At 42.8% G+C, this 13,308-nt stretch overlaps 1 protein-coding gene across 1 annotated transcript in view; it reads left to right on the plus strand.

Annotated features, from left to right (window-relative positions):
• Sntg2 (syntrophin gamma 2) overlaps positions 1 to 13,308 on the plus strand; it is a 218,490-nt gene that overhangs the window by 154,001 nt on the left and 51,181 nt on the right. The window contains exons 13-14 of the mRNA XM_055624844.1: positions 7,093 to 7,164; positions 9,504 to 9,710. Of these exons, the coding sequence (XP_055480819.1) occupies positions 7,093 to 7,164; positions 9,504 to 9,710 (279 nt within the window). The remainder of the gene's footprint in view (positions 1 to 7,092; positions 7,165 to 9,503; positions 9,711 to 13,308) is intronic.

Raw genomic sequence — 13,308 nt, forward strand, 5'->3', positions numbered from 1 at the left:
ACTCTTGGGAATCTGACCACCAGAATTACAAACAAGCTAGTTTCACATCTCTGAAGAGTCAGAATCCACACAAATAGTGACATACATTCTACCACTAAAAGGAGGTAAGTAACAGATGATGTTTGGAACCATTTCCTATTTGCAGAACCTGCATTCTTCATTCAGCCTCCCTCAGGGTGTGTGCGCTGCATAAAATTAAAAGCTAAGGGTAGGAAATGGACTCACTAAGAGTACAATAGCTCCACTGGTTTCCCCACTAATGTGCTTTTCCTTTCAGGATCAGATTAGGACAACATTGTATCTAGTCACAAGTTTATCTTTTTATTTAAAAAAATTTTATGTTGTAAATTTACTCACATTACAATCACCTGCAAATTTGCATAAGCACTGATTAAAATCTCCTGAAAGTAAACTAATTAATGTCCCTTAAAGTTAATAAATTAAGTACTGTGGTTTTGCCCAGCAGAGTGAGTGGATATTTTTGAAGAGCATTAGAGCCTTCCCTCATACTCAGATATGACATGTGGATAGTGATATCAGCAGCATGTAGGAAATATTAGCACCGGGGATCACATGAGCCTGTTGTTCATCTGTCTGGATCTTTGATTATGATGGGTAAAAAGTGCTACAAGTTTCCCCTAGGCCTGGGAATCTCCTTCATTCCTGTGGGAATTATGCTGAAAGAAACAAAATGGTAAAAGCAGAGTGGCACATGGATGAATATTTAGTCCAAAGTCAGACTGAAGTAGCAGGTTTCATTTGTATAGTCCCTACATCTTCATATAGTTTTCAATTCTCTGGTGACATAGCTGTCATTGCTGTCCCCATGAAATGATAATAAAGCCACTGCTAGTTGGGAGGTGAAGTGACTTCCATAGACACTCCCTGATAGCTGAATGGTCACTGGCTGGGTAATCTCTTCTGTCGGAAGGTGGTGAAACTCTACAGCTGTGTTCAGTGAATTGGAAATATCAGAAAACTCTCCAAATGTGATATAAAGGGAAAAAAAATATCAACTCTTTGGATATTTTTAGGTGGGGGAGGCTAGCAAGTCTCAAAAGCATGTTGTGCTTTAAGCCCTCCAATTAGCATGAAGCGATTTCCAGGAGGAAACAGAAAATGTGCAACTGCAAAGTGTTCTCAAATGTTCGATTCTAAGACAAGGAAAGAGGATGTATGGGGGAAGCCCGTCCAATCACTTTCCTAAGTCAGCTGGTCCCACTGGACAAGCACTCCACATAGCAGGGACATCCAGGACAAGGGTCTTCATAGTGTAGGACAGTGGGATGCGGGCCACAGTGCCCAGCCACATCAGTGAAAGTAGACCTAACAGCTGTTTCCACTTCTGATTAAGGACAACAAAGGAAAGAGGTTTATAATTAGTTTGTGAGTAATTTGAAAGCCTTGATTATGTATTGTACAGCATCATCAAGAAGGCACAAAGACAAAAGTACAAAACACGACAGCTTAAAAGCCAGACCATGAAAAGAGGATTTTCATATTTGTTGGGTTTTATACCATTGACATAGTTCAACACCTATCCATTTCCAGTGACAAACAGGTGAGGTTCATTCACTTGCAGTGTGCTCTAACACAGCCAGCCAGCCTTTCATTAAATAAAAATGTAAAAAACTGAAAGTAGCCTAGACAACATGTTAAATAGAAAGATAAAAATTTACCTTACATAATAGAATAGTGTTGGGCAAAATGAAATGTTTCAAACAATCCATCTTTTGTCCACAATAACCAAAGCTTATTTTAAATCGAGATAGGAGAGATTGTGTAGGACAATGAAAAGAATTACTCCATGTCTCAGTGGAATTGGCTGCAGGTTAATAACTTGAAGCTACAAGTTCTCTTCATAATTGTCCTGCTTACCAGCCAGGGACATGGAACAATTTATTTACCTTCTTTACCCAATGATTTCTCCAGTTATATGTCAGAGATAATAAATCCTGACTGAAACATCCCACCGGGCTTCAGTGAACACAGGATGGCTTTCTTAGAGAAGTGAATTTGAATACTCTGGAGCACATAAAATTTAAAAGATAAAAATTGTGCTTTAAATATTAGCTTTTTGTTGTCATAGCAATGTACACAATATGGTAAGTGAATTTATACCTAAATATTTATATGTGTTTCCTGGGCCTGGGATTTATATCTTGGCATTGCTAGCAATTTCCAACAACAGTTTTTGCTTTGCCCAAATCTAAAACATTATGTTAAGTTTTAATAAATGTATTATCACTTATTTAACCATGCATGAGGCTTGAAGTTCCGGAAGTTAATGACTTGCAGAGCATCCAGTGTCGGGTTCCCCAGTGCATGGGCCCAGCAATGCTCATGATCCCCCTCCTATGCAGGAGCTTGAGCTCCAGATGGGAGCTCCCACATTACTTCTCTCTTTAAGTGGTGCACACACCAATGTCTCCATAGGATGGACTTCATCTCAGTAAAGTCAGCATGTCACCTCTGGAGGAAGAAGGTGAGGTCTCCTCTGCTAGGAATCTGAAGCTACCTAAGTGGCTTCTGGGGAAGAGAAACTGTAAATATCCCTAACTGATTGTCACTAGATTCCCTGAAGTGGTTACAGCACAACCAGCCCTCAAACCAGGGGCCAGTTACAAGCATTTAGGAAAGCTTGACAATGCAGAAAAGTCAAAATATTCACTAAGCTGTAGTTCCCAACACAATGTCCAAAATTTGAAACAGAATCTGGAAGGACCTAAAGATTCTTATTACAGAAAATTTAGGAAGAGCTAAAAAAAAATAATAATAATGTCCTTCATTCAAAGGACAGTTTGTTTCTGAGTTCCTTCAGAGAGAGGGGGGAGTAGGGGAGGTATGGGGACCAGTGGTCTTTGCAGTGAGGTGTCCTGCTAAGGAAGAAGCAGGGCCCAGTGTGAAACGAACGTCAGCATCCACTCTCTACCCTCTCTCAGCCTACCCTACCCTACCCTACCCTACCCAAGACCTTTAGCCCTGTACCTCACGTGCTCAACCTTCATTGATAGAATATTTATTTCTGACTTGCAATTAAGAATCTAAAAGGTGATGCTTCAGTTATCCGTGTTTTCAAACACCATTAAGATGTGTTAAAATTAAGGTTGTGAAACCATTTTAACAGCATCACATGGCATTAGTGTATAAATTATGTGGTGAAGGCCCTTGTGCCCGCAGGAAGTGTTAGCAGTGATTTTAAGAATGTCAATTAGGCAGATATTTTCTATCATTTGTAAAGGATAAACAAATGGAAGAGCTGAACTAAGTCGAGTCTGCAGATGAGGATGAGTCCAATGTAGAATTGCTGCATCATCCTGATACGACCTGTATCCCACGGTAACCCTAAAAGATAGCAATATAGCATAGCTTATAGTCCAAAACACCTGCTCTACCAAAAGCCACCTATGGCCGGATAGGTCGGAAAGTCATCAAGCGCCGTGGTTTGGAGGAACAAGAACGATGTGTGATTTAGAACTCTTTAGCCTTTTCTCACACGAATGCCTGTTTGTTGCCCTCTCTGCAATGTGTCTTTGAGGAGATGTGAAATCAGGAGGCTTAGTCTCTGCTTGTTTGGATTCTGCACCACCAGGTGAAGCTGCTGTCAGGGCCAGTGACTGACATGTGAAGCCACTTTCTAGAGAAGCTAGCTAGGTGATGGCTCAGAGTGCTAACCTGCTTGCTCCTTCTCTGCCCACAGTCTCGTCCCTTCCACGAGAGAAGCACCACGAAAGCTTCATAGCAGAAAATAAGTTGTGCTTGAAGCACGCGGGACACTTCTACTTAAAAAAAAAAAAAAGAATGAGATCACAGAGAACCTGGTTTGCAAAGTCAGCAATTCTTTTTAAGAAGCACAATTAATAAGTGCATATCTACACTGTAGATACAGTGTTTTTATCCAAAATCCCTTCTTTCCCCTGCAGTCTTTCTTCCTTTCCTTCTCAAAAGCTTGGGGGTCTCAATGTTTCCTCACAAATCCAGAAGACAAGGGGAACGGTGTGGCCATGTCACTTTTCGGCAGTGCTGTCTCTGAGACTCCGTTGTTCACAAGTGTCAAGAGAAGCTGAGGTGGCCGCCTCACTTGCCGCACTAGAGTTTTTCATGGTGCACCAATGTCACTTTGCTAAGAGATTAAAACTGAGGTCACTGAGCTTCATCTGAAACACAGACGGGGCCAAGGACCTCTGTCTTGGTGAGCTTGGAAGTTACAGTAACTATACTCAGGCTTCAACCCTGAGCACTTAAAGCAGGGGTCTTCAGAGCTCCACAAACCTTTACTTTTGTCACAACGCAATTGACCAGGCAGACCTGAGATTCTGAACTTTGCATTTATATTCTGGTTTTGAATATGTAAATATAAGTCAAATAGCTGCTCATGTCAACTGTTTCCTACATGAGCTATGTGGATATCAGGATATGTGCCTGAAAGATTGTTATGTTCCAAATTCAGAATCCACAGCCAGGCTCTAGAGCTATATATAACTAATAAAAAGAAAAAAAAAAAAAAAGAAACCTTCAGAATATGACAGATGTTTTGCTAATAATTTCCTGCAAGGAGAAACTCAAAGACTCTTCCTGTTTGCCTTTCTACTGGATTAGAAGTATCCACACCACAGACATGCAGGGAAGGGCTGCTCTGCAGCTAGAACCAGACTGGCTGCAGGCTAGCAAGTCTGACTGTACTGGCTCAGTACACACGCTCCTTTCTGAGCAGATTGCCTGTACCCTCTCCCAGGGCCTGCTGGGTGGCAGACAAGGATACACTACGTGAGCAAAACCTGACAGGGATGCAGGGTTAGGTGAGTAAAAGATGAGGGTCCAGGTACATGGCTACTGAGTCTCTTCTCCGGATATGAAGAGAGACTTCAGTTCTGGGTCTCTGCTAAGCCTGTAAGGAGACATAGACTTCAGGAATCCTGGAGGAAAGAGGACAAAGAGAAAGAGCTGTTGTTTTAGATTTTAGAGAGTTTTTGACTTGCAGAAAAAAACAGAAGATAGAAGGTAACCACCTCGCTCCTGACTCCCCTCCCTGATTCATCTGTGCAACATGTTCAAGCAGTGTCATGACATCATCAGTAAACAAACTCACTGAGGCCTGGTGAGACTTTCAGGTGATGAATTTGCCCCAAGTCCAAGGAAGAGTCTCTTCTCAGAAGTCTGAGCATCTTCTATCTCCTCTCTTTCTCTGGGATGAGGTCTCTTCCCTGAAACCATCTCAGCGACTGAGATGAGGAGGGCCAGGGCATGATTTGTGTACAACACAAGCTGGAAGTCACTTTCAGCAACTCAGGGGCTAGAGTGGAGATGTAGTCATTCCTACTGGATAGGAACATTTAGACAGAAGAAAATCAGATGCCTAGAAAACACCGTGAATACAGCAGAGGAAGGTTCTGAGTTTGCAAATAAGAAATACTGCCTCCTCCCATCCTTACGTTAGAACATACAAGTCAGGCTATTCTGCCATATACTGATGATACGTTAATGATGAAGATGCATCGGAAACAACAAGATACCAGAGCATCGTGTCCACAAAGTGATAATTCATGGCACTGTTAGAATGATTAAAATGTAACCACCCATCTAAAATGTCCAGCATAAAGGTCAGGCTTACAAAAATGATGACTGAAATTCTGAGCTACCATTGATATTTTGTTTCTGAAAAAGTAATGCTGTGGGAAAATGCTTCTATTACAAACTGCATTTTGAAATGGCAAAATTATGAATATGTATAATGCATATTTAAAGATCACATCAGCTATTGAGGGAGCATTCTCTGGGTAGTGTGTTTAATCATTTTTTTTTGTTTTGATTTTAATTCTCTCATAATATTCAGCACTTCTCTAATGGGAAAGTTGGGCATGGTGCCCACCCATGTGTGATTTATTTCTGTCCAGTAGTACCGATGGCCCTGGGCTCTGCATCTCCCTTTCTCAGGTAAACAGGACTATAGGGCAGGAGGGCAAGAACAGCCTCAGGCTCGATCTTTGAGTTAGGACAGTGCTGTCTTGGGGACCCTTGGCAGCTTGGCATTCCGGAAGGGTGCAAAGGTCTTAGATATATCGAATCTGAAAGATGCAGCAAAGACTACCATCTGCTGATTCTAGACACAATGCTAGGTGCAAGTGTTGACCCAAAGCCAAGCTGCACGTTAGCACTTTCATCCTACGTGCTTTCTATTGAGGTTTAATTTTCCAGTATCTTTTGTTGTTCAATTCCAGTAGCACAGAGATGGCCCAGGAGCAGCAATAGGTTAAATGGTAATGCATCAGTGTTGTTTCCACATCAAACTCACCATTAGCCAGTGCTCTGGCTTCAATGGCTTGGCATCTAGGTACCTTGGCAGCATTTTGTGTGGTGGGACAGTTGCAAGGAAACCACCAGCTGATTAAATATGTGTGGATTCCTTGTCTCAAAGACAGCACAGAAAACCCCGGCTCAAGTGTATGACTGAAAGACCTAACGCATGCCAACAGAAAGGACCCAGATCTGATACTGCTGGGAACTTTATACACTTTTATTAGAGACATTTTAACTCAGAGATTATACAAGTGAGTGTAAATTATAGAGCAGAACATATCATTCAGAAGTTAATGTTGATGAGCTACAATATGCCGAACCAACAAAACACATATCCAAGTAAATTGATTAGGTAAATTTTTTATTCATTTCTGAAGGAGCAAAGTCCAGGAAGTTTAGTCCTGAGGAACAGAGGTCAACAGTGTGTCTGTTTGGTTGCCACACTGACCCATCTCACATTCATGTCCACCTTACATTTTCTGTATTTAAACTGAAATTTAATGGAGTTGAATGTTCATTTAAACTGAAATTATCCCCAGGGGTATAAATTTCTCATATTACCAGTGTGTATCTCAACAAAGTGTTCTTTTTATTCATGAGTTCATGTTGCACACCAAAAGAGGACACAGAATCAGAATTCACAGCAGACTCTAAGGCCCACTGTCACCCAGGGCAAGGGAAGGTTAGCATCTAATTCAAGATACGTGTGGACTCATTCCATGATGGTAAGCACTTCAGTTCTTAGCTGAAGCAGCTTTCTCTTCCCACACAAATTTGTCTGTTTGTTTCCTACAGCTAAGCACACTGGACTGGGGACGAGCAGAACGTGCCTATAACCTCTGTGAGGTGCTGTTTAAAGTTCACAAGGTGGGTCTCCTTGGCACCCAGATGCTTCATAGAGATAAGATGTCATTCAGAATGGGAGGGATGATATGGTCTTTGAGGGATATTTTGAGGTCATAAGAAGGCTTGAAACTTTCTTATTCCACCTGCCATTCCAGGCCAGTGATGTTACCATGCTACTGCCTACTAAAGTGGATGGATGGTGGCTGAAGGATGAAAGGATGGGTGGGTGGTGACAGTGGTCGTGGTGGTGGTGGTGGTGGTGGTGTGTGTGTGTTTCTGTGTGTGTAAATACACACACACTTGAATATGCAAAGGCATGAAGAGTATTCTACACGTCTCATTCCTTCCACCTTATTCCCTTAAACCAGGGTTTCTCACTGACTATCCAGGGAGACTGATAGCAAGCTCCAGCAGTCCCCCTCTCTCTTCCCCTAACCGCTCTGGGGTTCTTGATACACAGGGTCATCCTGGCTTTTCTACATGTATAGGGGATTTGAACTCAGGTCCTCATGCTTTTTCATCAAGCATCTGACTTGCTAAGCCACCATCTCAACCCTGTGGAGAATTATGTTAGTAATTAAATTCAAATGTGTGACCTGGAATGGACAGACCAGCAAAACAAGGAAGGCAATCCCATCTGATTAGAAGAAAACATTCGAAGGTAATGATGAGGGTCCATAAATACAGAGACTACCAAGCTGAGCCACACAACACACAGAATTTCACTGAGATCCCAGGGTCTCAGTTTCAGAAGGAATTTGTTTTAGTTATGTCATTGGAAGTTTTGGTTGGTTGGTTGGTTGGTCGGTCTAACTCTGTTTTGTTTTCTCATGCAGCCTCATGCATCCCAAGCTGGTCTCAAATTCATTCTATAGTCGAGGGTGGCTTTGGAGTAACCCTCCTGCCTCTCCTGGCCAAGGGCTGGCATGATGATGGCAGGCCCCTGGAGTGGGGAAAAGCTTACGAGATGTGTCATCACCCCATCCTTCTTGTCTCCTGTAACATGAGCCATAGTTTCCAATCGTCAAGGCCCAGGCAGGGAACTGCACAGATCCTCCACCTTCTCTGTGGTCATCTGGAGGAAGCTTCCCCAAAGGCAAAGGGTCTAATTTTACCTGGTGTGAGACGTGACTCAGGCATCAGAGCTCCCTTTATGTAAATATTCCTGGGAATGTTGCTGTGTGGCCAGATCAGTAAATGACCGCTCCGTACTTCATCATCTATTTGGAGGCAATTCTTTATAAATAAAGTTACATTTTATTGCACCCATTATTAAGAATCATTAGATATTGAGCTAGATGTGTTGTGTCCTGGTGATCAGAGTTCCTGTCATTTTTATGGTTAGCAAGACAGTACAAATTCATAGTTGCTTTGATGAATCCGTTCATGAGGATAATAGTAGTCTCCATTTATACCTCTTGGATCAGTTTCTTCTTTAGGTACCATCTCTTCCTTGTCCCTTCCAGTTCAGGTCTTTTATTATTATCATTATCATTATTATTATTATTATTATTATTATTATTATTCAGTTATGAACTCCCTCATTACAACCTGTGGTTGAAAAGAGAAAGAATGAGAGTACCCTTTGACTCTGAGAGATATCATTGGATAAAATTCACCTTGAACCTCAGGAGTTACAACAACAGAGTTACAATTCTGCAGCCCTGGATCTGAACTCCTTCAAAATGCTGAACCCAGTCCCTCTGAGAAATCAGTGTGGCCAAGAAGCTCCTGTGTGTTTTCCTTGCTTCGTTAGGTTTACACTAACAAGTCTCAAAGGATTTGTTTTTGTTTTGTTTTTTTATCTTTAAAAGAATATAAAAAAATAGTAGTTAGCAGAGTTCTCGGAGAAAGGCCAACCTTCAATGGTCAGAGCCTGGGTATAGCTTATGTACAATGGTTTGTGGGTCATTTTTATATCTGCGTCTGAGGGGAGACTGTTCCAGAAGTCTACTTTCAGCATTCCTTGTTGCCTGCTTCTATACCCTCATCTGGAAATAGTGACATCCAGGTCCCTGTAGCTAACCTTGGCAGGAGCGGTCTCAAAGTGGGTGTGGCTGCTCCCAAACAAGCACATGAGAGACACATTTGAGGATATGGCTGCCAGTTGTTGGGTGGGGGCAGGGCAGCCTGTGAACCTGTGGATCATCTGGCTATATCCAATGTATCCCTTCCCTTTTGTTTGCCTTAGCTGCTGTTCTGAAAACATCTCTAGAGCACTTTTCCCATTTGGTGGTACTGAGGTAGTGGTAACCTCTACAATATCAGGCAAATGCAGCCCTCTTCCCAAGTGGTGGGCTGCCTTCTGTAGTCTGGGCTCGACTTTCCCCTGTCCAAAATCAATCCATACTGTTTTTCAGTTCTGGCTTTCAGACAACTACTGGCTTCAGGCAAACTTGTATCTTGGTCTCCAAGACTTTGACTGTGAAGACCCCAGGCCATACTGCTTCAGCATTCTGGCCAGCCATGGGAAGAGCCATGTCTTCAGTGTGGAGCTGGGCAGTGAGCTGGCTGTATGGGAGAAGTCATTCCAAAGAGCAACTTTCATGGAAGTTCAGAGAACTGGGGTGAGTATGTCCTGGGACTCACACCTTTGTCACTGTTAGCTTGTGGCACTATTGGATACCTAGGGGTTGGAGGATAAATAAGGCTTTGCTTTAGAAAAGTGAATTGTGAGAGATGAGTGGTTTTCATCTGAATGGCCATGTCAAAGCAATCTTCCACGCTGAGCAGGGCCTTCATTCAGTAAAGGGAGCCACTGTCACGGGGTCCTGCGTCTAGGTTCTTGTCTATATTCATATTTACTGTGAGGAATCTCCACTGTGGAGATTCACCTGCCGCTGTGAGAGGAGTTTGCAGGCTGCCGAGCAGTCGACTTGGAGACAGCGATAGCCTGCTCTGTATCACCTGGATGTGCAATATTTTAAGATACTTAATGGCCTTTCCTCTCAGACTTAATGGCCCAAAGGAGAATATGATACAGCAATGTGTCTGAATTGCTTCTCTGTTCTTGAAGATATCAAATAAATCTTCCACAAATGTAAATGTGTGTCCACTGAGGGGATAAGGAAGGATGTGTTATGGTTTCTGTTATCATAAATATGGGGCTCTTCACAGGACATGTCCTGCTAGAGAAAAGAATGACAGAAAATAAATGAAATGATGCATCAGACAAGGTCTGTCTTTGCCAAGGTTCTGGGTTCATGACTAGCCTGGTGATGACACTAAGAATGTGAACATAGGAACTAAAGATAATTGCTTCATCTCTGGCATGAAAAGAATCATTTACTTGTCACTTGGCTGCCAACGTGCACATGGCCTCTTTGATGTGCTGAGCCATCACTGGGCACTGATTAGCTGTGATTATTCATTACATGTGAAGTATCTTAGACCACTAAATTCCCTAACATCTAGACGTCCTCAGAAGCTGAGATCGTCCCCTGTCCTGGCCATCACTCATGCTATGGGATAACTGGCTCCTGATTCTCATTAGCATCTCAGAGCTAGACACCAACCTGGTGTCCCACTTCCTACACAAAATGACATTGGAAGGAACGTCCACAGCAGTTGGTCTCCTTCCTCAAGCACTTACTAGATGTGGTAACTTTGTAGCCACTGAGAAATCACATATATACAGATAGTCCGTGCCACCAGAAGGCAACTTTGAGATGCCCCTGGTAGGGAGGGGACTTGGGGACCACTTTTGCATCGATGACAGCAGCACACATTCTATTCTCAACATGGATGGTGCCTGTCTGGACACTGCTCTACAGAGCTTCATGACAGGGATCTGAGACAACAGTCAGGTGGATGCAGTCTCTCCAAAGGACGAGTGACAGACAAGCAGAGACAGAGGGAGCTCAGTCATGGAACTCAGTGTTGGAGGGAAGCTGGTGGCCACTGGGAGATATTCAGTCTGATGGAGGGGTGCAACTGCAGTATTGTTAGAAAGGAGGACTTCTCACAAAAGGACAACGAGTCCTTCCTTATGTTCAGAACTGTCATTTTCTTCAAGAGGACTGTGGCAACTGAGGGACTGGAGCCCTCACAGACACAGCATCTACTCTCCAGAAGTTTGACAGTGTTCAGAAAAAAAAGACAGGAGGTGTTCTTCCTTGTAAGGAGAGTCAGAGAATCAAGATTGAGCTGATGGAGAGAGACAGAGACAGAGACACAGAGACAGAGATGCAGAGAGAGAGAGAGAGGCTGTGATTAAGGTTGGAAGAGAGGAGGCTAATTCTGATGAAAATACTGTCAACATCTAGCACTGAGCTTGTACAGGTCTTTCATGGTTGGTGAAGAAAGGAATGAAAATGTCTATGAAACTCTGGAGCATCTCAAGGTTCCATTTCTACTTGTCACTCCCTTCTAGAAACCCAGGAATGGCCCTGAAGCTGTTTCCAACAGAACTCTATCTAGGAAGCCATGTACAGTCCCTGCACTCCTGTGTTCCCTCTGGAAAAGAGGTGGACAGGAGAACGGATGCCTTTCTGATTTTCAGGCAAGCTCAGCCCTAGACTTCCACTTCCTCCTTTGGTGACTTGTTCCAAGTCATTCTCTAAGCTACAGCATGATTCCTGAAAACAGTGTAGAGGCATCACAGACTGGCCTAGGAGTCCATACATGATTTATGTCAGTCCTCCTGCTTTCCACACACCATGCTTGGCTTTTAAACGTACTGAGAGGGCAACATTGATTTCCTTCTTGCTCCTTTTCATAAGCACGTAAGGGTTCTATGGATATTTCACGGCCACCTAGAAATTAAATTATAGGGGCATACCCTAAGAGTGTCTATGCTATATGCCCTGTTCTAATCAGGCACACAGCCTCCCTAGAGACAAAATGAAATTATAGGAAAGTACCCCGTGACTGCTGTATTTCAGACACAATAAATACCAGTCTTCTTTGTTGATTAGCAAAGGTCTATTTATTTCATCCACATCCCATCTCTGCGTTCTCGTTTCACTGGTTTTATGTTTACTAACTTGGATCTTGTCCCAACTTGAGATTTGCCTTTTTAAATCTGGAAGCTGTGCATAATCGTGACGTTGATGGCATTGGTCCTTCTTGACTGTGGCGGCTATGAGCATGTTCCTGCATGCAATAGCTAATTGATCACCTCTATAGAAAGACTTCTCAGGGATGCCCTTTCGTGCCTCATGCACTCAGGACACCTTTCTACAGATGAGATCCTCCATATATGTTCCCCACGTAGACTAGGCATTATGCAGAAAACCAAAGGTGTCACAGCAGTAAGTCAGGGCTTCTCACAGCAAGTCTCTTTGAGCTATGTTGTCTTATGCAATATTTTTCAAATCATATTCATATTACAGATAAAGAAAATTGCTAAAGTTCCATCGTCACTCAGAAATATCTAACCTTTTCCGTGGGTCCTCTTTCTCCATTACTGCCTCCCAAATTCACATGAAGATACCTGCATTATAGCGGATAGCCTTCAAACTACCTTAATAGAATATTTTTATTAAAATATATATCCATCATTTGGGCCATATTATTCTACAGCATGAAACATTTTTATGCATTTTCTACATCAATTCCTCCAAAGTTTTGTTTATAGCACCAATATTCTGTTAGCAATTAAAATGGAAATAAAATATCTTTTGTATAATAACATAGAGCCAGCAAGTGTAAAATATCTGTCTAATAGGTTACCATTGGCTACAAGTAATAGGACTCATACTCCCAACGACAGTGAAAGAAAAGGTGGTCCTAGTAACTCCACACTGCTAGGCTTGAGACTGGGTTGTATTTGTTGGGTAACTATCCTCCTGGCTCCAGATCACCTTTCAGAAGCAAAAGGTTTCCTATTTTTTTTTAAATTTTATTTATTCATTCATTTTACATCCTGATTGCAGCCCTTCCCCTCCTCCCAGTCTCACCCTCACACACTACTTCCTGCTTTCTCCCCTCTCCTCCTCAGAAAAGGGGGAGGTCCCCCATGGGTACAAGCCTGCTCTCACACATTAAGTTACTACAGAACTAAGTACATCTCCTGCCATTGAGGTCAGACAAGGCAGCACAGTTAGGTGAATGGAACCCAAGGCAGGCATCAGAGTCAGAGAGGGCCCCGCTCCAGTTGTTGGAGGATCCACATGAAGACCAAGCTGTGCATCTGCTACATATGTGCATGAGGCCTAGGACCAG

Source organism: Psammomys obesus, unplaced genomic scaffold (assembly GCF_907164565.1).
Source record: "Psammomys obesus unplaced genomic scaffold, mPsaObe1.curated_primary_1811, whole genome shotgun sequence".
In the NCBI taxonomy this organism is placed as follows: Eukaryota; Metazoa; Chordata; class Mammalia; order Rodentia; family Muridae; genus Psammomys; species Psammomys obesus.